The following is an 18,830-nucleotide window of genomic DNA, read 5'->3' on the forward strand; positions in this document are numbered from 1 at the left end:
TTTTATGAAACAATGCGATGAACCTATAAAGAATCACACGTCTAAACTTACAATTAGACGATTTTTGCCACATCTTATAATATTCACGAAACTCACAGCTTTGATGTATTTTATTCATTTATAAAAACAAGCCTGAACATCTTACGTGCCAGAAGCAGTGTGCTTGTTGAATGAATTGCACCTCTTGGGAGTCCTTTCATTTGAATAAGTAGGATCAGCGTGATAAAGTTGAACTGAATTTAAATCAGACACCAGTTTCTTTATGGTCAACCAGACATAAATATGACCAGTAGAAAATTGGTTGCGAAACTCATGATGACTCGTCGTGGACCCTGGGCGGTCTGCCATGTTGTCTTTATCAAAAACAGCCACAGGCATAGTCTAAATGCAGAACCTTTACTTGAATTTAACATCGATTAAACAAAAGCAAAGGAACAGCATGTTATCAAGTTTATTTACCAAAAGAAAGGGGAAAAACTTGTGAGGCACATGTATTGTAAAACACAACCCACAAGTTCTGATAACCCCCTATACAGAGAACACTAGTTGTCCCTATTAGGATTTAGCACCGAGCACAGTGTTTGCTCATATTTATATAATCGAGAAAAAAAAATAAAGCAAATGTTTTGAATTATATATATATTAAAAAAAACGTTGTACAACTTAAATTCCAGTAACTGGCAATGACTGGACTAAATTACACGTTTATTTGAGGGGAGATTTGTATTCTAAATTATGGAAACACTAGAGATGCTCATTTTTAAACAAATATTGCTCTTCTGCCTTTTTTAGCATAGATTTAGGTATGCAGAAGTGTTTGAACGCACCCAAAAAATGTTAAAATATTTTAGGGATTTAATAAAAACTTGTGATGCGTGTTTTCTTCCCGAGTGGAGATTTACTTTAATCCTGAAAATCCCACCGGAAGTATTTCTTGCAAACCTTTAAAGGAAATGTTTCCGGAAACCATCACTGACAATTCTGAGTTTTAGAAATTCGAGTCCTTACTGTTCATGTCACAATTAAGTCAATTTTAACCTAAACACCATTTGCACCAATGCGTTTCTTGTACGTCTCCATATATGGACTCAGAAGTGGTGCCAGTCCAACAGAGGCCATACTAGGGCGGGAAAATCTTAATAGCAGTCGACACCTAGTGGTTGTGTTCTGGCATGGCAGAATTCTCGGGTCTATTAAAACCTTCAGCACCAGACATCAGTTAATCAGCCCAACAAGTAAAAATATTTCTACAAGCATCCCAAAAGATTAACTTTATATTTCGCATAATCGAACACCAAATACACTGTCAAACTACCAGCGATGAGGAATTTTTTCACAACATATGGTGGAACATTATATGCAACAAAACAGACATTACAAATTCATAGATACATAAATCCAAGACTTTTTGGTTAATATACACTGCAGGTTTTATTACAAGTTTCATTAACTACAGGGCAGAGGGGAGCTGGGATACCCCAGTTCAAAAACCTACAGTCAAAACCATTTTTTTTTTTTCCATCAAAAAAAAAACAACCCAAAAAACAAACAGGTAAAAAACACTTTGGAGTATTTAAAAGAAGAGGCTGGAACACTTTCAAATCACATCAGAAGACAAGCGTGTGTAAAATATTCTGGACATTTGTAACAAACACCCTCTTCTGCACAGAAAGGAAGGGAGGACAACTAAGAAGTACGTCATCTCTTAACTGGTGTCCATCTGGTAAAAAAAAAACAAACAAAACAACAAAAAAATCATCAAGACAGGTGTAAAACATTAATAAATGAAAGCTACTTATAGAGTGTCAGCTGGACGTACCCTGGCGTTGTAGGCGTCTAATTGTGCATCAAGCTCCTCTGCTGAAAGAGGTTTGCTTCCGCCACCTCGGCCACCCCGTCCTCTCCCTCTGAAGAAAGCTGAACCACGGCCACCTCGACCTCTTTGCATGCCAAAGGTGCGATTTCTGGTCATGCCCCCAACTACAACCAGCCTGAAATAAAATTAACAAAAAAGGATAAAATAATCTAATGTATCCATATTTTCTAAAAAAAAATAAATAAATAAATTTATGAGCCAAGTGTTTTTAATGTTAATCAGAACTGGAGCTGCAAGTAATTAATTCAGTGATCAATTGTTCATTAAATTTGAACAATTTATCAAATTTGAACAAGATTAAATTTGGTTAAGTTCATTTAACCAAACTTAGACATACAGTAAAATATATAAACATCTAAACTTTTTTAAATAAGAAAACATTTAGCACATAAATACAGCATTTCTTTAATGTACGCTAAACATCTCCAGCTAAAAGAAAAACAAAAAAAACTTTCAACATTAACATATGAAATGCTAAGCACTTTCTGCTAGCCTTATCAGTACAACATACGCCAATATGTTCATTATTTTTCCATCACTTGGTTAATGAATTGATAGAAAAAGTTGTTTAATATGAGATTTTTCTTTCACACCAGATGAAGCTAAAACTATGCCAACTGAGTTTTGAGTAGCACATTTCTACAGTTTTATTTTTATCTTGAATCCAAAATTGATATATATTTTTGTACAGTTTCAGCTTAATTATTCCTCTGTGTTATTTTTCAGCAAATGGCCTTTAGAGCCCGTATTCTCCAGTTAATTTAAAAATTACTAAATTAATTGACATTTCAATAATCCATACACTGTTAATCGTTTCAGCCCTAACCAGAACCATGCAAAAATACTGAGAAATTTACCATCAAATACAGAACACGCACACACAAAATGATGAATAATAATGCAAGTTCATAGGAACAAAATGCCTTGGTTAAAAATAGAAGTAGAACAAGTTATAATGGCAACATAAGAAATGACCAAGCGGTGAACTGACCAGTCTTCTTAATCATTGGAAGCAACCCTAACTCACCCCTGCATAGGCCGCCTCTGTGTGTCAATCTGTGACGTGACGAGTTGAATGTTCATTGGTCGCCCTAAAAAGACAAATAGAACACCATACATAAAAAACATCAATGCATTTTGTAGGTTTGAGGAAAAAAAACAACAACAAAATAAGCTGAATTTCTGGCCAAAAATTCCCTTTAACTTATTGTTTTTCAATGGATATTTTTAACACAGAGTCAACCCAAATCCTCCAGCTATAAATGCAGGTCAAAAAGGAAAACAACCAGCACATTTGCAGAAAGAGTAAAGCAGCAGAATAATTTAAGATCTTGACAACATACTTAAATTCTGGTCATACTAAAGCCTAATACTATGATTTTAAGATCCCGCAGGAACCCTTTTTAGTTCCAACTCTACCTCTAACCCGTATTATAAACATATGACGCTTTGATCTGAATCGTACCATCAAGTGGGATGCCATTATACTGCTTCATGGCCTTCAGTGCATCTGCTCTCCTCTCAAAATGGACATCAGCTGTTCCCAGGCTTCTTCCTGAGCGGTCGTAATGAACGGCAGCCTTCTTCAGAGTCCCAAATTCAGCAAAAAGTTCCTAAAAGAAGAATTAAAAAAAAAAAAGTTAATTTTTATCCGTTGGACAACAGAAAGCATAGGCAACCAAGGACCGCAACAAAGTGTAATGTACCTGAATGTCTGCATCTGAAACACCAAAGTCCAGATTGGAGACTAGGAGCTTCCCTCCAGTTTCCACACCAGCTCCTCCGCCACCACCGGCACTACCATTAAAGCCTCCGAAGCCGGTGTCGAACATGTCGTGCTGCCACTTGTCGGGGAGCTGTTTAGGCTGCAACAGACGAAAGAGAACGCACCTGCTGACTTCAGGATCCCCTTGCCTCTCTGTCAATCACAGAGTCCACACGTCTGGGTGTTGGGGCAAGCAGGGGCTCCACTTCCAACATGGCCAGGGTTGTCAGTTCCCTTAATGTAGGAGGGGTTGGTCCCCAAAACGTTCCCTGCCCACCCCATCACTACAAGCAAGTGAATCAGTTCAAACAGACAAGATAGCTCATTGAAAGCAAGGGGATATAGCGGAGAATTACATTTATAGGACAGACCTGAACTGATCCTTAGAAACATTACAAAATCTCCTTAAACCGACTGCCCAAAGTCAAAGTAAAAATAGTGCAAAGTGAATTTCATAGCCCCAAAACAAAACAAAAAAAAAAAAAAAAAACTGTACACTAAACCTGAAAAACTGCCCATACTAGCTACCAGAAGTTCCCATTGTTGTGGTGCCATCTGCGCCTCCTTCAAAAGGCCCTCCAGAGAGGCTCCGTTGATACACCGGGGTCTCCATCTGAAGCAGCCGCCTCCAGCGCTGAACAGCCCGTCCTCGGCCACCGGAGAGTTCTTTGTTGTCTCGTGAATGTGGATAATGTCCATATTGTTGACAAAAAAATATATAGAAAAGGGCCCCGGGCCCTTCTTTTACTAGCGTGGATTATGCGAGCGTCCATTTTGAGACCACGCCATTTTGACTGGGGCTTTGTTTGGGCTTTTTTTTCCGAGGCACTCTTTAATAGCCAAAGGATGGAGAATTGCCTTATATGGAATTTATCAGGGTGTTAAAGTCCACTTTTACATCCATAACAGCCAACGAGTGTGGTTGAAAAACCTTCAAAACAGGCCTCGATAAACCCGCCAGCCACTCCCAGAACAGAAGGCCGCCTGGTCGACGAATAGGGAGAATCACGGCGCTCCCATTAGTAGGAAAAACTCATCTGAGGGTCAGCATTCTCGATGATGTGGTTTCCTTCTTTCCAATGCAAGCTGGGGAGCAGTTATCGCCTCCAACGTCTGGCTTTAAATTTCGGGTAGTGGATTCAAAATGGCGCCGTTGAGGCCTAGCCATTCGCTCTTCGTGGAAAGTGGTGTAAAACCATTTGGCTTGTGGGAGAAGGGACGCGTTACACAAACAACTTCCATTCATGCTTAACCGCAAAACTACAGAGCTTCGCCATGAGGGAGAACTCGGCGGCTAGCTTTCATTTTTCGCTTGACTTAGCAAGCTGGCAAGAGGATTAGCTAGAAGCAAACTGAAGGATGTTAACCGGGAATTTTCAGCTGTGTCGAAGGTTTTTTTTTTCCTTTGACTGCTTATTCCTCTAACATTCTCATACCCTGCTGTAAGGCGTCGGCCTGCCTCTAGCGCGGTTCAGGTTCTGTCGATTCCTCATGGGGCCGGATCCGCCGCCTCGGCCTCCAAATCCTCCACCGCCGCCGCCTCCAAGTCGCCCAGGGCCTCCTCCTCGGCCGCCGCCTAGGCCCACACGGCCACCTCGGCCGCGGCCTCTTCCTCCCCGGCCTCCACCTCTCTGCTGCCTGTTCTGCTTGATAATCTCATCTAGAGACATATCCATTTTATCGGCCATTACTCTTCTCAAATAATACTAAACTGTGAGGAAAATATAAAATGTACACCCTAGACTCTGTTGGTCCCTCTCCCTGCCCTTTCACAGCACTGCACCGTCGACTGAACACACAATAAGCTAACGGCCACACAATATAAACAGCCTCATTACGTAACACGTGTATTCCGACGTCAACACGTACATCAACGTAAAGGGAAAACGCGCCCTCTTCTGTCTGGTTCAGTGCATTTAGCCACGCACCTGACTCTATGGGAAAAGTGATAAACAGGCCATTATTGAAAGAAAACCATAAGATATGAGATACCAGAAGTCATGTTAAATGGGATATAAACTACGTTTTGACCAGCATACGAAACACTTCATGTGGAAGAAAACTACACCACACAATCCGTAATACACCACTTCCATAAAAAACACAGAGAAGCCGGTCACTGCACATACCTTCCAGTTCATTGTCCGTGCGAAAATCTCAATAAAATACTGTTTGCGGTTATTGCTTTACAAAATGAGTTTATACTTTTGTGGGAGACCTTTTTCATTCATGCACACTTTTGAAGACTCAGTAAGGAAAGTTGCCATTTTTACACTTAATAAGCCAAATTAAACACCTTTTGTTACAGCTTCAATAAAAGGTAAATAAGGTGAAATCTTGCTAGTATATATATCATTAGGCTTGAAATTACAGATGTCCTACAAACAAAATTAAATCTTTAATTCTTAACCTCACCTTCATGTAATCCAAATTTAAATTTACAATAAAAAATGGCCACCTAAGCATTACTGGGAAATTCAACACAATATTTGTTTTATCATTAGGAAGTGATCTAGAGTTCATGTAATTCAGTGATGTGGGACTACAACTTATCATTATGTATGTAGGATCAATAGATACAAAGCTACTGTAAAAGTCTTTTATTCAACATTTTTGTTTCAAGGCTTTGAGCAGAGGGGTTAACTAAGGGCTGTAAAATTAAATCCACCAAGGGCAAGGGATGATTTAATCAAAAGGTTGGCCTTCTACATTGTATTTTGCCTTCCAGTACTTGCCCATAACATGTTTTCAAATGTGGTCGTTTCACAATTTATCAATCTATTTTCCGGAATGAAACAGAAAAGAAGTGATCCCCATTACAATTTCTTCCAAACATATCTAAGTAGTTTTACTATTGTTTAAGACTTCAGTCTTTGTGTCCTGTTGGGCTTCACTCGGTGCGTCAGCAACAGTTGTCAGCAAATTTTGATGAACCCCCCCGGAGCAGTCTCATCCACACCACAAGCATCAATATGAACACTTTGATACCTGAAAAGATGAGAAGGGAGAATCTGTTCCCCTTGGAACCCTGGTTTTTTTTTTTTAGTCATTGTCAACAGAAAGAAAAAAAAAAAACAAATAGGTTGCTATGGTCCATTGTATACAAATGAGATTTGTATTCTGTGTTAGACTTGCCAACAGGGTCAAGTTTCTGGCTGTCAGAGGGCAGAGAAACGAAAATTCTTGAGGATAATGGACGAAAAGAAAAAAAAAAAGTAACAGGAACATGACAGAAAAAACTAAGACTTCTTGGAGTCCTGTGTGTTGCGCTTTTTTAGGTCACTCAGGTCCACTGGTGTGAAAGCTGGAAAACCAAACAGGAAATAGATGTTGTTACAGCAGTCGACTGGTTTAATACATTTAGAATGACATTAAAAAGTATATTTTAATATAAAATGCATTTAGAATCAAATTTATTCTGTTAACTTACAATGTAGGTTAGGATTTGGGTTTTTCTCCACATACTCCTGTGGTCCACGGTCATTGCGCTCACTATTTTGTGTTGATCTGATATCTCGGAGCACACACTGCCAGGCTGGGAGGAAAAAACATAAAGAGAACAGGATCATATTTGTTACACAAAGGAGCCACTTACAAGGACACACTGTAAGATGGTCAGAAGAAAGTTCATTTTATATAATACTCGCCATATTTAGTTGCATCCTTGGCAGAGATGTATAAAATTAGTCTTTACTAGAGAGGTATGATCACACACTGAAACATTAAAATTGACTACATTTATTCATTAGGGAAAATAAACCTATGTTATAAGATCATTTTAACAAAATCCCCAGAGGCACAATTATTGGTATCCCCCAACCATCCATTTAAAATAAATATATGTTTTTTAGGTTGATCAGAACTTCTAATTAGTCTATTTAGACTAATTAGAAGTCTAATTAGGATACTTATATCCTAAAAAACACAATTATCTTCTGTTTTTTTTAGGATATAAGTATGACATAACAAAGACATCTATTTATTTCAACCACAAGGTTGAAAGGCCCACCATGTTTCTATTCAAAGAACACCCAAAACTTGGTAGAAAGCAAAGAAAACAGAAAACATTTTTAAGAATAAGGAGCCCAATCATTTGTAGAAATCAAAGCAGAAAGCGGTCACCAGACATAATATCAATTTACTTCTGTGACAATCTTGAGTCCAAAAGTTGGAAAAAGATATTGTATGGACAACGGCTCAACTACCTCTTAGCAAGAAGAACTGGACCCAAGGACATAGAAAACAGATCTGCATATAGGAGCAGCAACTCAACATTTGTGAAATAAGTTCTGTTTCATAGTTCACTGAACACAAAATTTAAAAACATTTTCCAAATTATCTTCACTGCAAAACAGCTATTGGTTAAACTGGAACAACAAAGAAAAACATGTCTATTTGGCTAGTTCGTAATCGTTTGCAGCCTTTTTAAAGTGTGTAGGATGTTGAATCAACATCAACATATCAGCCTGTAAAAAATAAAGATGCTGAAAGGAAAAATACAGATTAAAACATTTAAAATTTCAACAGGGGCTTTACTTCTAGAAGATATTTTTGTAAATTCCAATATGTTGCAAGAAGGTCCGACCAAGACTTTTCTCAGACAATACGATTCAACTTTAGTCCCAAGATGAAAAAAAAAATATATATATATCTATATATAATTTTGATACAAAATTGTAGAACATAGTACTCACTATCATGTATAAAGCGCACATTCTCCTCATGTGCTGGAGTAAACAGCTCCCCACTGTTAGTCGGAGATCTGGGGCTTGAGGTCCTCTTGTAACTATTCACCATCCTGGGAGCAGATGAGCTTCACACATATACACAGAATAAAATCAGCAACTACGCAGCAAGCTACTCTTTAAGTACAGTTGACTATCAAGCACTTGACTACTACCATAACGTTTTGCAGACCTGGTCATTCTGTTAGCAGTCTGTACTCGCTCCTTGCTCCTCTGTGGTGAGTGGATTTAGAGGGATGCAACAACTCGAAGTCCTAAACTTAAAGCCCAACAGAACCATTGTAAGTATTTTATCATAATACTGGACATTCATTTTAATTTTACATACAATACAAGCAATTTCTTTTGATCAAATCCGACAGGTATACTACCTTGCAGCCAGAGTTAACAGCTCCTTGCTAGCTAATCATTTCAAATAAGTTAGATTATATAATTAAGGCATGATACCCCGTTACACAGCAGAAGTATTTAGTGGCTAACAGAGTGGAGTGTTTTATTTAAATCTATACTGAACAACACGTCTGCAACGTAAGGGGTTAGCTAAAAAATAAGCTTTTGTTTACGTTTTGACTCGAGTAGCTTCAATGAAGTTAGCTGTTGGTAACAGAGAAATTATCACAAAATTTTGACAAAACTAAACGTAACGAATACTGTTTTCTGGCATACGCCATGCTTTTATCATATGGGGTGCAACCAAAACATGTCAAACAGTCATTTTACTAAGCTAACAGTAGCCTTGCAGCTAGCTAGTTGGCGATTTACATTGTTAGCTTGTTCCAGCTAATATGTCTGAGTTATTACTCGCCATAACAATACGTTCATGCTGTCCTTTAAATAAGAGTTAAGGTAAACAACAAACCTTCGTTGATTTCTTTCTTTTATTTCTTTATACAAAGACTTAGTACGCCGAAAGATGTGGCTAAAAATCGTTGCCAATGCCAACCAATCACTTCCGGGAAGAGACGCGGAAGCGATAAGAAAGACTTTCAAAACAACTAATAAAATTCTAAAAAACCCCAATAATAAATAAACCAAGTACAAACTTAAAAACAAAATTGTTCTTATTCTTATTCTTCACATAATGTTTTTTTATTTTAAAAGATTTTTTACAATTATTTATTTACATTACCATACCTCCGTTTCCTTTACAGGACATAAAATGGAAAAAAAAATGTTATGCAAACTTAGTTTGTTTTCATATCCTTTTCACTAAAACTGTTGACTACTCTGTGTTGTACAGTGACAGACATATTCATACAGTCGTTCACACGTACACGTAGTGCTTTTTTTATACTCTGACCATCTCATGTTTCTTGAAATCCACTCTGAGGTTTTCGGTCCTTCCCAAGGACAATTTGGAGAGCCAGCAACTGGACCATCAACTAGGATTTTATTGATTAATTTTTTTTTGAGGTTCATTGTTGCTTTCCATAATAAAACTGCTACATCTTTTTATTTGTAAAAAGTCCTTTATTTATCAAAAGTACAAAAATAATAATTGTACTGAAAATTATAAGACTTCAAATTTTCTGTCTTTTTACAACAAATAACAGTGAGATACATTTGTCAAAATGCTGTGGAGGTGCAAGAGCTTTCACAAAACAAGACTTGCACTTTTAAGCTTTCTGAACAATATACAAGTAGGTTGTACCAATCTGATTGATCCTCTTTCTGCCCAGCAGTGAGGGTGCACAACGTTGTACAAAACACTTTATCAGTCCAGATTCTTGTGTAGAGTTAGCCATGACTTGAGAGCACACAGTTTACAGCCTGCACCAAGTTATATAGAAACATAGCACAGACACAAGTGACAAAAGATTGTAACAGAAAAACTCAGCATTTCTCCAGACATAAACACATTATTAATTTTGAATTAGAATTTACAGGAAAAAGATTCAGGTTGAAGGACACGTACTGAATCACATAACGGACAGCCACACAATCTTATTTACAGCTCTGATATGAGAGTTATTCAAAATATGTCATAGTTTTACAATGACCTAAGAGAAAATACTCAACTGCAATAAGGTTTGTGTTGTATAAGATGGCATTTTAAAAAAACTGAATAACCTTCAAGGACGATTTGCACAAAATGTTGCTTTCCAAGATCAGAGGTATTGCACAAGCCGCAGAAAAATGCCTCATTGGTGTTGCTACTCATTTTATTTTTACGACATTTAAGCCTTTTCTCTCCCTCAGGTCCACTCGTTCTCACACACAGCCTGTCTCAAACAGTTTAGCCAGATCTTTGCAGTCTGGGTCAATGAGGTCTGCAGGCTTTTCTCCGCTTTCATTCTCCGCTTCTGTGCTTGCTCCCATTGACAGGAGATACCTAAAAAGAGCAGAAAAATAGTGTTGCAAAAAATCAAACAGAGATTTTTGCGATCTTTCTAAATGCTTTTATAGATTTGAGTAGCTGTCTGTGTGGCCTTGTTTCTGTAAATTCCGTGTAAAAGCAGAAATAAGCAATGAGTTTCTTGCCTCGGAGGAATTTAATCTTAGGAAGATTTAATTGTTGCACATCCTAGTAGTTGACATGGGAATGTAAGGATACTACCTGGCAATTTCTGGGTAGCCGTCACTGCAGGCCATATGCAGTGGTGTCCAGCCGTCCTCGTCTCTCTGGTGGACGTCAGCGCCGTATTTAATCAGGAGCTTCACCACCTCCAGGTTTCCCGATAGCACGGCTTCATGCAGAGCAGCCATACCTGCACATATGCAAAAATCAATCCCATGCATTTAGATATACACGTCGCTCTTCTGCTAATAAATATAATTTCCAAGACCAGAGCAGTAGATGAGCACCTGCCAAGGGAATAGAAAAAGACTTCGCTCACCAGAGTGGAACAGTGTGTCCACGCGGACCTTCCTTGCTCTCATGAAGCGTCCGATTTGATCCAGATCCCCTCGCCTGACGATGTCCTGGAAGATGATGTCGTTGGGGAAGTGCACAGTCCTCTTTGCAGGTGCCACCGGTATTACAGGTGCAGGGCTTTCCTTCGCTTGAGTGCGACGTGTTGAGGTATACCTTGAAACCTTGCTGTATGAAGGGACGTACGTCGATGCAGCTTTGTAGGTGGACGTGTAAAGTGACGGGGAGTAATAAGTGCTACTCTGTGTCGTTGGGCTGTACTTTGATACAGCGGCATACGTGGATGTCGGCGTGTAATGCGAGGGGCTGCAGTAGGAAGGTGAGTGGTACACTGGTGTGTACTGTGAACTTCGTGTGTAGGTGGACACCGGTGTTGGGTAGTTGTACTTCATCTTTGCAGATGTCGCACCTCCTTTCTAGATCAAAAGGAGGGAAATGGGAAATCCCAGAAGGCAAAACAATCCAAGGAATTAGCGGTATCCTTTACGATGCGTCCTTTTTTCCCCTAATAAATAATACCAACAGTTTTCAAATCTTCAAAGTCTATGTTCTTCTTTTTTTTAGCTGTGTATGTCCTCTAGTCGAAGGTTCATTTCGCCTCTTTTAATTAGAATTTGTCAAACAGTATGCCGACTCTTGCACAGAACTGTGGTCTACTGGAGCAACTGGGGCTGCATCCCTATATATGCTCTGTAGTGCTATTTTAGGGCTTAAAATCCAATGACCTCAGCTTAGAAATGAGTGACCCCTGGCAGGCTCCACCCACTTTGGTCACATGCCCACCGACACTGTAACCACCCCTAGATCATAAAAATGTTGACAGCCACAAAGTTCACTTAGTTTTTCCTGAGCCAAACAGACTTAGAGTGCTGATATAAACAACTATAATTAACATCTGCTACACTATGCAAGGAATAATACTGACTTATTTTGTTTATGCATGATAAACAGAAGAACAGAATGATAAAAAAAACAGATTGCAGAACAGCTGTACAGTAGTAAACAACAACAACACATGATCTAAAAGTGACATGTTGTTTGACATGGTTACACGCAGTGACCTGAGGTCAAGAAACAAGACATGTTTTACATCTTCTCAAACTGTGGTTTAAGTATCAGTGACGTGACTTGGGCAACTTGTAGCAATATTCTGAGGACATTTCATGTTGGAACTATTTGACCAGTAAACAACATGAGGTTCAATCCAGGCATCAAAATTAGAAAGAAAGAGGATTTGGGTGAATTTGAACGTAGCGTGGTGAGAAACTGTTGTTAGAGATCAGGGGAGAGGTTTTAAAGTTGCAGTAAAAATCGTATTTGCTTTCCTGTGGTGTACTGCCGCAATGAATTTGTGTATAGCTTAATACTGCACAATTTAATTTGTAAATCTGTCCTTTTAACAACAGAGGAAAAATAAGTTGCCCTCATACTGCATGTACAATGTGCAAAGTGCTCCAATCTTTACGCTGTAAGTGTGAAAACTACTAGGACAGTTGAGCTGTATTAACAGCTATGATAATTTTCTATCACTGATGGCTGGTATGTACCCTAAGAAACTAAATGCTAGAACTGATATTAAGTGCAGAAATGAAAGAAAAGTATTAGTTTATATTAGTTCCAGGGCATACATTCATGTGAAAGCAGATTTTTCATTATTTGCATCTCTTTTTAATAGATATGTTGTTGTTTTTTTGTTGATGATTACAAAAGTATCTACAACACTTTTCCAAAATGTTGTAGAGAAATGTGGATTTAATGTGATCCACTTCACAATCAAGTATGCTATCTTTGTGTAGCTGCAGCCTAATGCTTTTTCACCTTGAGGACTGGTGAAAAAACAAGATGAAGCGGACTGACACTGGACCTTTTGGTGGGGCAAGTTCTTGAGGCAGCTGTTCTGTTGTACAGTGTCTTATTTGGCAATGCCCAGGTATTCCTGACGCACCTTTCAGAGTCTCCAATGGCACTTGGCAGCAATGCGCTCACCAAAAGAAATGCAAACTTCTGCTTGTCGGGAATGTTTGTTTGTCACATACCAGAGTGAAAGTCTCACACATTGCCACTTCTAGCTAAACATAGAGTCAGACTACACCCTCGTCTGACCATGTTGTCCTTTAGAGCCAGCGTTATGGTTTGTCAAATTGCCAATCTGACAAAGTTCTAAACAAGCAGAGTGACTAAAATTCGAATATCAAATGTCTCCTTCACATACTGGCACCAGGTTTGTCATGTACCATTTAGGCAGAGGGTTTGTTTTTATTGACTACATTAATATTTGTTTTTGAGCCCTTTTTATAGGCCCTGTTATTAAAAGAAGGTATTTTGGCTTCTTGCCTTCAACGGGGTCATTGTGCACACAACATTTCAAAAACAGGGACGGGAAAGCAGCCAGACATATGCAAGCGAACACACACCACTGAGGCAGCAACGTTCGATATGCATTGTTTCATACCTTCCTTATTTAACTTGTTTGTTGTACGTTTTATGATTAGTCCATGGAAGCCCACATGTCAACCCTTGTCTTTGGCAGATTAAACTGTTTCATATGTATCCTGAGCGAGTAAGCTAACATTGTTAGTAATATGTTGTGCCCTGATCCTCTTTAACAGTTTTAACCTGAAGTATGAAATAAAAATGCATTCCAATGCAGGCAGATTAAAAAGCCAAAGAGCAAATAATGTAATTGGTGAAGTGAGAGTTGATACGAATAGGGACAATTAAATTACCCTAAGTCCTTAAAAACAAACAAACAAACAAACAAACAAACAAACATTTGAGGTCAAATGATATTTTAAACTTAAAAATGCAAAAACAAGGAAACATAATTGACAATAGAATTTTTCACTGTTCTTTAAAGCAGATCAGTATTTATAAAATAAGAGTCTATAAAAATGGTACCATTTAGATATGATACCATATCTAAATGGTACCAGGTCTGTCTTGAAGCCTGTGAGAGGAATTAATCATTGCCAGACCCTAGGTGGTCTGGCAATGACCCTAGGGTCATCAACACCAGATGACCCTAGGTGTTGTTTGCAAGCAAAAAGTTACTGATGTAAGAAAATGCTCGGTTGAAGTGACCTTTTTAGCAAAAAACAAAATTTTATTTTGGAACTAGTTTCTTACATGGTGGTCTAAAAATATCTATTTAACATGTATATTACTCCAGTTTAGTTAAACCTTTAAATGAAACAAGAACTGTTTATGTGGAGAAAAGTGAGAGTTGCAAAACCACTGGATGCCTTTGCTAATATAAAGTATTGTGGTGGAAAGTTGTTTGGAAAAAATGAGAGCGCTGCTGACACCAGTGAGCAGCAGAGCAGCAGTGCTGGTAATTCACAGAGCAGAAATAATTAAAAACTAACTTCAATGATGCTGTGAGTTTAATGTTTTGAACAAAATGTTGGTGACAAGCAGTCATTTGCCACTTTGACTTAATTGCAGAATCTTTTTTTATAGCTTTTTTGTGGCCTTCCTTCTGCTCACTGGATAAAACACCTTCTATACCTTCCCTTTATGAACTCAAATTTAAACCAAAGACATTTTTGTTGCTGTTTGGAGTTCTTCCTCAGTTTTGATTGCATTCTGGTTGCCTTGTGAAACCCTTTGTTTTGCAATTTCTTAAAGTATTTATTCAATTTGGACATACAATTTATTTACAGGTATTAAGAGCTACAGATTACAGTTTGAAAAGAAAACGTTGTACAAGTTGTATGTCCTTGAATAAAATAGCCACATTCTAAATATTCAAATTGGAGAGTCTAAAGTGCATTTAGACTCTCCAATTCTGAGAGTCTAAATGCACTTATATTTAAAATATATTGATTTCCCCACTTTTACTGATATTCAGGAATTCCTCTGTATCTTTTTGCTCTGTTTTTCAGGCAGAGAAGAAGGACAGAGAGAATGGAGGAAGAGCCAAGGATAAGACAAATTTTGTAACAATGATCCTTTAGTGAAGTTAATCTATCTGCAGAAAATCCAGCTATAGATTCTTTAAAGCTCTGCTGAGATTGTTGATGGAAGTAAGAGGCAGGTTGGTTGGGACTTTAACTTCTAAAAATATGAGCTGTGAAAAATCCAGTCTGTGCTTTTAAAGGTCAGTGTGACTTCTTGCTCAATGCTTTTATATATATACATATATATATATTACAAGGCAATGGGACAGCTCTTGTATTTGTCATCTTAAACTGATAGATCTTGCAAGAAAGACCACCTCCCACTCCCAATTCAATTAATACATTTTCATCGTCTTCTCCGAAACCTCTCTGCTTTTCTAGTTACATGTAACGTCCGGAGCAGTGCTGTGGCTCCGGTCAGTCAACACACGAGCACACCTGGACCGCTATAAGCACAGTGGGGATTAGTCTGAGTCTGGACCTGAATGGCCCACTGGAGGACACTCGCTCAGGTCGACAAGTTTCAGGTTACAGCACGCGCAGAGGGCAGAAATAAGGGAGTTGGCATCTAAATCTGGACGCAGTAATCCCATGTGGGTTAGTGGGAAAGAGGGGACACCGTGATGTGTGCTTCAATAGAGGTGATTCCATTATGGGAAATTCAAAACGAAACGCAACAGCCTCCTATAAAAAAAGTCTCTGGCTACCACTTTGTTGGTGGTTTAGATTACAATATATATAATGTGATTTCTAGGTATTTGCTAGAGATCTTCTGTTGAACTCATGACCAGATTCCTGGCAGCCTCAGTTTTATTTCTGTCTGACTCTACAACAAAAGTTTTTTTTTCTCCGCTGGTTGTAACATTTTCCTAGAAATTAAAACCACTGAGGCAAAAAGCAAAGCTCTCATTTTACCAGGCTGTCTACCTTCTGACCCTCAGCTTGTAGTTGATCAAAAAAAACCAAATGGCTCAAATGAGCCTTTTAGAAACTCTGTTATCCAAGCTGCTGCTTCCTCGCATGAAAATAAGTTAGTTGAAGTGGTTTGGACATCTGATTAAAATGCCTCCAGGGTCCATATTTGGAGGTTTTTCTTCCCAAAGAACCTGGGAATGCCTTGGGATTCAGAATGATTCCTAAAGATGTCACCAGATAGAGGGATCTCTAAGGTTCTCACTGGATCTGGGTGGATGGATTGATGGATGGAACAATATTTATACAGTTATCTAAATGCATATTTCGATTACTGTGAATAGATACGTGATATGTTTATTCAAGGAACACACTCAGTACCTTGCAAAAGGAAACAGATGCCTTTAACTTTGTTGCACCTTTTGTTATGTCAAAACCACAAACTTTCCTGACACCCTCCATTCACGAGCTTATATTTCCTTTGGAAATGGTTAATGTTAATGAATAATATCTCAGTATGTTAAATCTGCCATTTATATGTAAATATATATGAAATATATTTTCTTGTGTTGATACAACACACCATTTTAAAAAACCTTCAGACTTTGACACACTGCTATTTGGTCCCAGATCTCTATAAAGAAAGCTTAAAAATGTTTTTTGAGATTAATCTTTTCTGAAAATTCTTTCAGTCGTGGCAGAATATGTTGCTTTTGGCCTACTGTTGTTATTGGTTTTCAGACAGATAAAATGTTTTTCTCCCAAAAATTTGGTCAAGCACGAAGCAAAGCAAAAAGTTGCTTTTTGCATTTACTTAGATTATTTTTGTCTGATGGTAAATTATGCTCTGCCTGCTATTAACAGATACCTTTTCATGACTTTATAATCTTGGTCAGTTCATCTGCCTGTAGGCATAAGCCTTTACAGATTAAAAAATATATATATTTTCAACCTGCTACAGATTTCTGTACACTGGATTTAAGCTGAATTTTGCTTCTCCTTATATTTTCCAGTGACCTGTGTCATCCAAAATTAAATCGCTCGCAGTACAGCTGTGAATAAATTGTCTCATGAGAGGGGGTGCAAAGCTCTTCATACACAAAGCTGCAGCTGTCCGGGGTACAATGAGACCAGAGGCACTTGGAGCGGCTGATTGTGCAGGGATAGGGTTACTTTAGCTGGACTCCACATCCGTGGAGAAGGAGAACGGAGGTTAAAAGTTTGCATAATTTTTTAATCTGTTGTTGCACAATGGGTGTTTCAGTAATAAAGTTGCCATGTGTCCACTGAACTTCTCTCTCCTGTTCAACCTGGTTGGAACAAGGTTGTGAGAATTAATTTTCAGGATTCATCAAGGCTTAAACAATTAACGATCGAGGACAACAAACAGGTGGACGGACGTAATGTCTCCTTTACATATCAAATGAAGGGCAATTCTGTATCACACAACTGAATGACTTAGGCCGCTTTGTTGCCTGCAGCAAAATATCATATAAATTTGATCTCTTTCATGAATATAGATTATGCACCCAGTTCAAAGCAGACAGTGCCTTGGACATGTGCATGCTGTGTGAATGGCTTTAACTCATATTTCACCTGATTCCACCTCAGAAAAAGCTTTCCAGCACAAATCATGGCTTTGTTTCTTTCTTTATTTTTCTACTCAGTTGTGCACCAAACAAAACAAAAAGATCAATTAATTTTTTTATTTATTTTGCCAATCTTTGCTGCTTATCCGGCCAAGATAAGCAGCAGAAATTGTATCAATTGTTCTGATTAGTGCTATAATTCTTGATTGCTTGGATTACTAACTTATTATTTTTTTTGTAGCTATATCCAGTCAATGAGCATGTTATCTAAAACTTTTAACCACTTGACTTCATCAGTGCATTTAACAGTACCCACCTTGTCATAATGTTGTATATCCGCTTGTGCCATAACAAGATGCATGGACTTAAGGTAAATAATTCTCCAGCAGAACATTTCTGTGTATTTCATGCTGTATTTTACACACCTTACATAGGCACCATATATAAATGACACACAAATGTCACTGGAAGGAACTGGCACATGCTAGACTGTGCAGACGCTCTGTATGAACTAATGAAAACTCATCTTGGTACGGTGAATGCTTGGAGTTGCTGGCATGTCAGGGGAATCGGACCTATTTTGTTACATCTCATTACTGGAGCGACTGGAGCTCAGTGGGAAGAGTCGCTCTGTTGTAATCAGAAAGTTGTAGTTTTGAGACCAACTTCTGTGTACCGATGTGGCTTCAGACAAGGCACTTCAGCCTGTGATGTCTACCAATGTGTGAATGTTCTGGATGTGGCTCTGGAGTAAAGGTGCTTTGAGTGGAAAAGTGCCAGAAAGAGGGGCCACAACATTGCAGAATCTAAGTTGCTTCATCCCTTGTAAAATTTGTATACTTCATCTCAATATAGATGGAATACAGACTTATTACTGAAAAGCTAATTTACTTCAGTAACTTTATCATTAAGTGAAACATTAATTACACCCAGACAGATGTTTGAAAGACAGATGTTTGAGAGCTTTTATTTCTGTTAATTGAGATGATTTTCCACATACAGGTAATGAAAACCTGACATTTCAAATTTGAATATCACATCAGACCAGTAGAAAATGCACACCTGTAGCACAGAAATGTGGGTTTAGTGAAAAGTATGTTTAAAATCTGCTTTAAGGCGTTTTATTTTCAAAAAGTACTTGTAATCTGACAATCAGGCCCAATCTGAATATG

At 38.2% G+C, this 18,830-nt stretch overlaps 3 protein-coding genes across 5 annotated transcripts; all 3 read right to left on the bottom strand.

The window, feature by feature from the left end:
* Window positions 1–1,261: 1,261 nt before the first annotated feature.
* alyref (Aly/REF export factor) lies at window positions 1,262–5,459 on the bottom strand. Of its 2 annotated transcripts, none has more exons than XM_032587690.1 (6): window positions 5,078–5,459; window positions 3,583–3,741; window positions 3,342–3,489; window positions 2,904–2,967; window positions 1,820–1,991; window positions 1,262–1,720 (listed from the first exon to the last, which is right to left on the bottom strand). In XM_032587690.1, the coding sequence occupies exons 1-6, from the start codon at window positions 5,327–5,329 to the stop codon at window positions 1,706–1,708; spliced, it is 810 nt and encodes a 269-aa protein (XP_032443581.1). In that variant the 5' UTR covers window positions 5,330–5,459; the 3' UTR covers window positions 1,262–1,705. The 2 variants fall into 2 exon arrangements, with proteins under 2 accessions (XP_032443581.1, XP_032443582.1); XM_032587691.1 differs by lacking the exon at window positions 5,078–5,459 and adding an exon at window positions 4,170–5,071.
* A 767-nt stretch (window positions 5,460–6,226) lies between these two features.
* On the bottom strand, window positions 6,227–9,365 carry mcrip1 (MAPK regulated corepressor interacting protein 1). 2 transcript variants are annotated; one of them, XM_032587694.1, is made up of 5 exons: window positions 9,246–9,365; window positions 8,559–8,645; window positions 8,336–8,454; window positions 7,072–7,176; window positions 6,227–6,945 (listed from the first exon to the last, which is right to left on the bottom strand). In XM_032587694.1, exons 2-5 carry the CDS (start codon window positions 8,564–8,566, stop codon window positions 6,881–6,883), a joined length of 297 nt encoding a protein of 98 aa, XP_032443585.1. In that variant the 5' UTR covers window positions 8,567–8,645; window positions 9,246–9,365; the 3' UTR covers window positions 6,227–6,880. The 2 variants fall into 2 exon arrangements, with proteins under 2 accessions (XP_032443585.1, XP_032443586.1); XM_032587695.1 differs by having other exon boundaries at window positions 8,559–8,640; window positions 9,246–9,357.
* Window positions 9,366–9,872: 507 nt separating this feature from the next.
* ppp1r27a (protein phosphatase 1, regulatory subunit 27a) lies at window positions 9,873–11,932 on the bottom strand. Its single transcript, XM_032587692.1, has 3 exons — window positions 11,224–11,932; window positions 10,944–11,094; window positions 9,873–10,718 (listed from the first exon to the last, which is right to left on the bottom strand). The coding sequence occupies exons 1-3, from the start codon at window positions 11,648–11,650 to the stop codon at window positions 10,598–10,600; spliced, it is 699 nt and encodes a 232-aa protein (XP_032443583.1). The 5' UTR covers window positions 11,651–11,932; the 3' UTR covers window positions 9,873–10,597.
* Window positions 11,933–18,830: the final 6,898 nt, after the last annotated feature.

Source organism: Xiphophorus hellerii, chromosome 16, assembly GCF_003331165.1.
Source record: "Xiphophorus hellerii strain 12219 chromosome 16, Xiphophorus_hellerii-4.1, whole genome shotgun sequence".
NCBI classification, from domain to species: Eukaryota; Metazoa; Chordata; class Actinopteri; order Cyprinodontiformes; family Poeciliidae; genus Xiphophorus; species Xiphophorus hellerii.

Bases quoted from the DNA above. Each gene is read 5' to 3' on its own strand.
- alyref (XM_032587690.1), bottom strand. From the start codon at position 5,329: ATGGCCGATAAAATGGATATGTCTCTAGATGAGATTATCAAGCAGAAC. The intron at 3,490-3,582 runs GTACATTACACT...TTCTTCTTTTAG, and splicing joins TTTCAGATGCAGACATTCAG to GAACTTTTTGCTGAATTTGG. The intron at 1,992-2,903 runs GTGAGTTAGGGT...ATTTTATTTCAG, and splicing joins CAGAGGCGGCCTATGCAGGG to GCTGGTTGTAGTTGGGGGCA.
- mcrip1 (XM_032587694.1), bottom strand. The intron at 7,177-8,335 runs GTGAGTACTATG...TTTTCCTCCCAG, and splicing joins TGTGCGCTTTATACATGATA to CCTGGCAGTGTGTGCTCCGA. The intron at 6,946-7,071 runs GTAAGTTAACAG...TTGGTTTTCCAG, and splicing joins CCCAAATCCTAACCTACATT to CTTTCACACCAGTGGACCTG.
- ppp1r27a (XM_032587692.1), bottom strand. From the start codon at position 11,650: ATGAAGTACAACTACCCAACACCGGTGTCCACCTACACACGAAGTTCA. The intron at 11,095-11,223 runs GTGAGCGAAGTC...GCATATGTGCAG, and splicing joins GGACACACTGTTCCACTCTG to GTATGGCTGCTCTGCATGAA. The intron at 10,719-10,943 runs GTAGTATCCTTA...TGCTCTTTTTAG, and splicing joins GGCTACCCAGAAATTGCCAG to GTATCTCCTGTCAATGGGAG.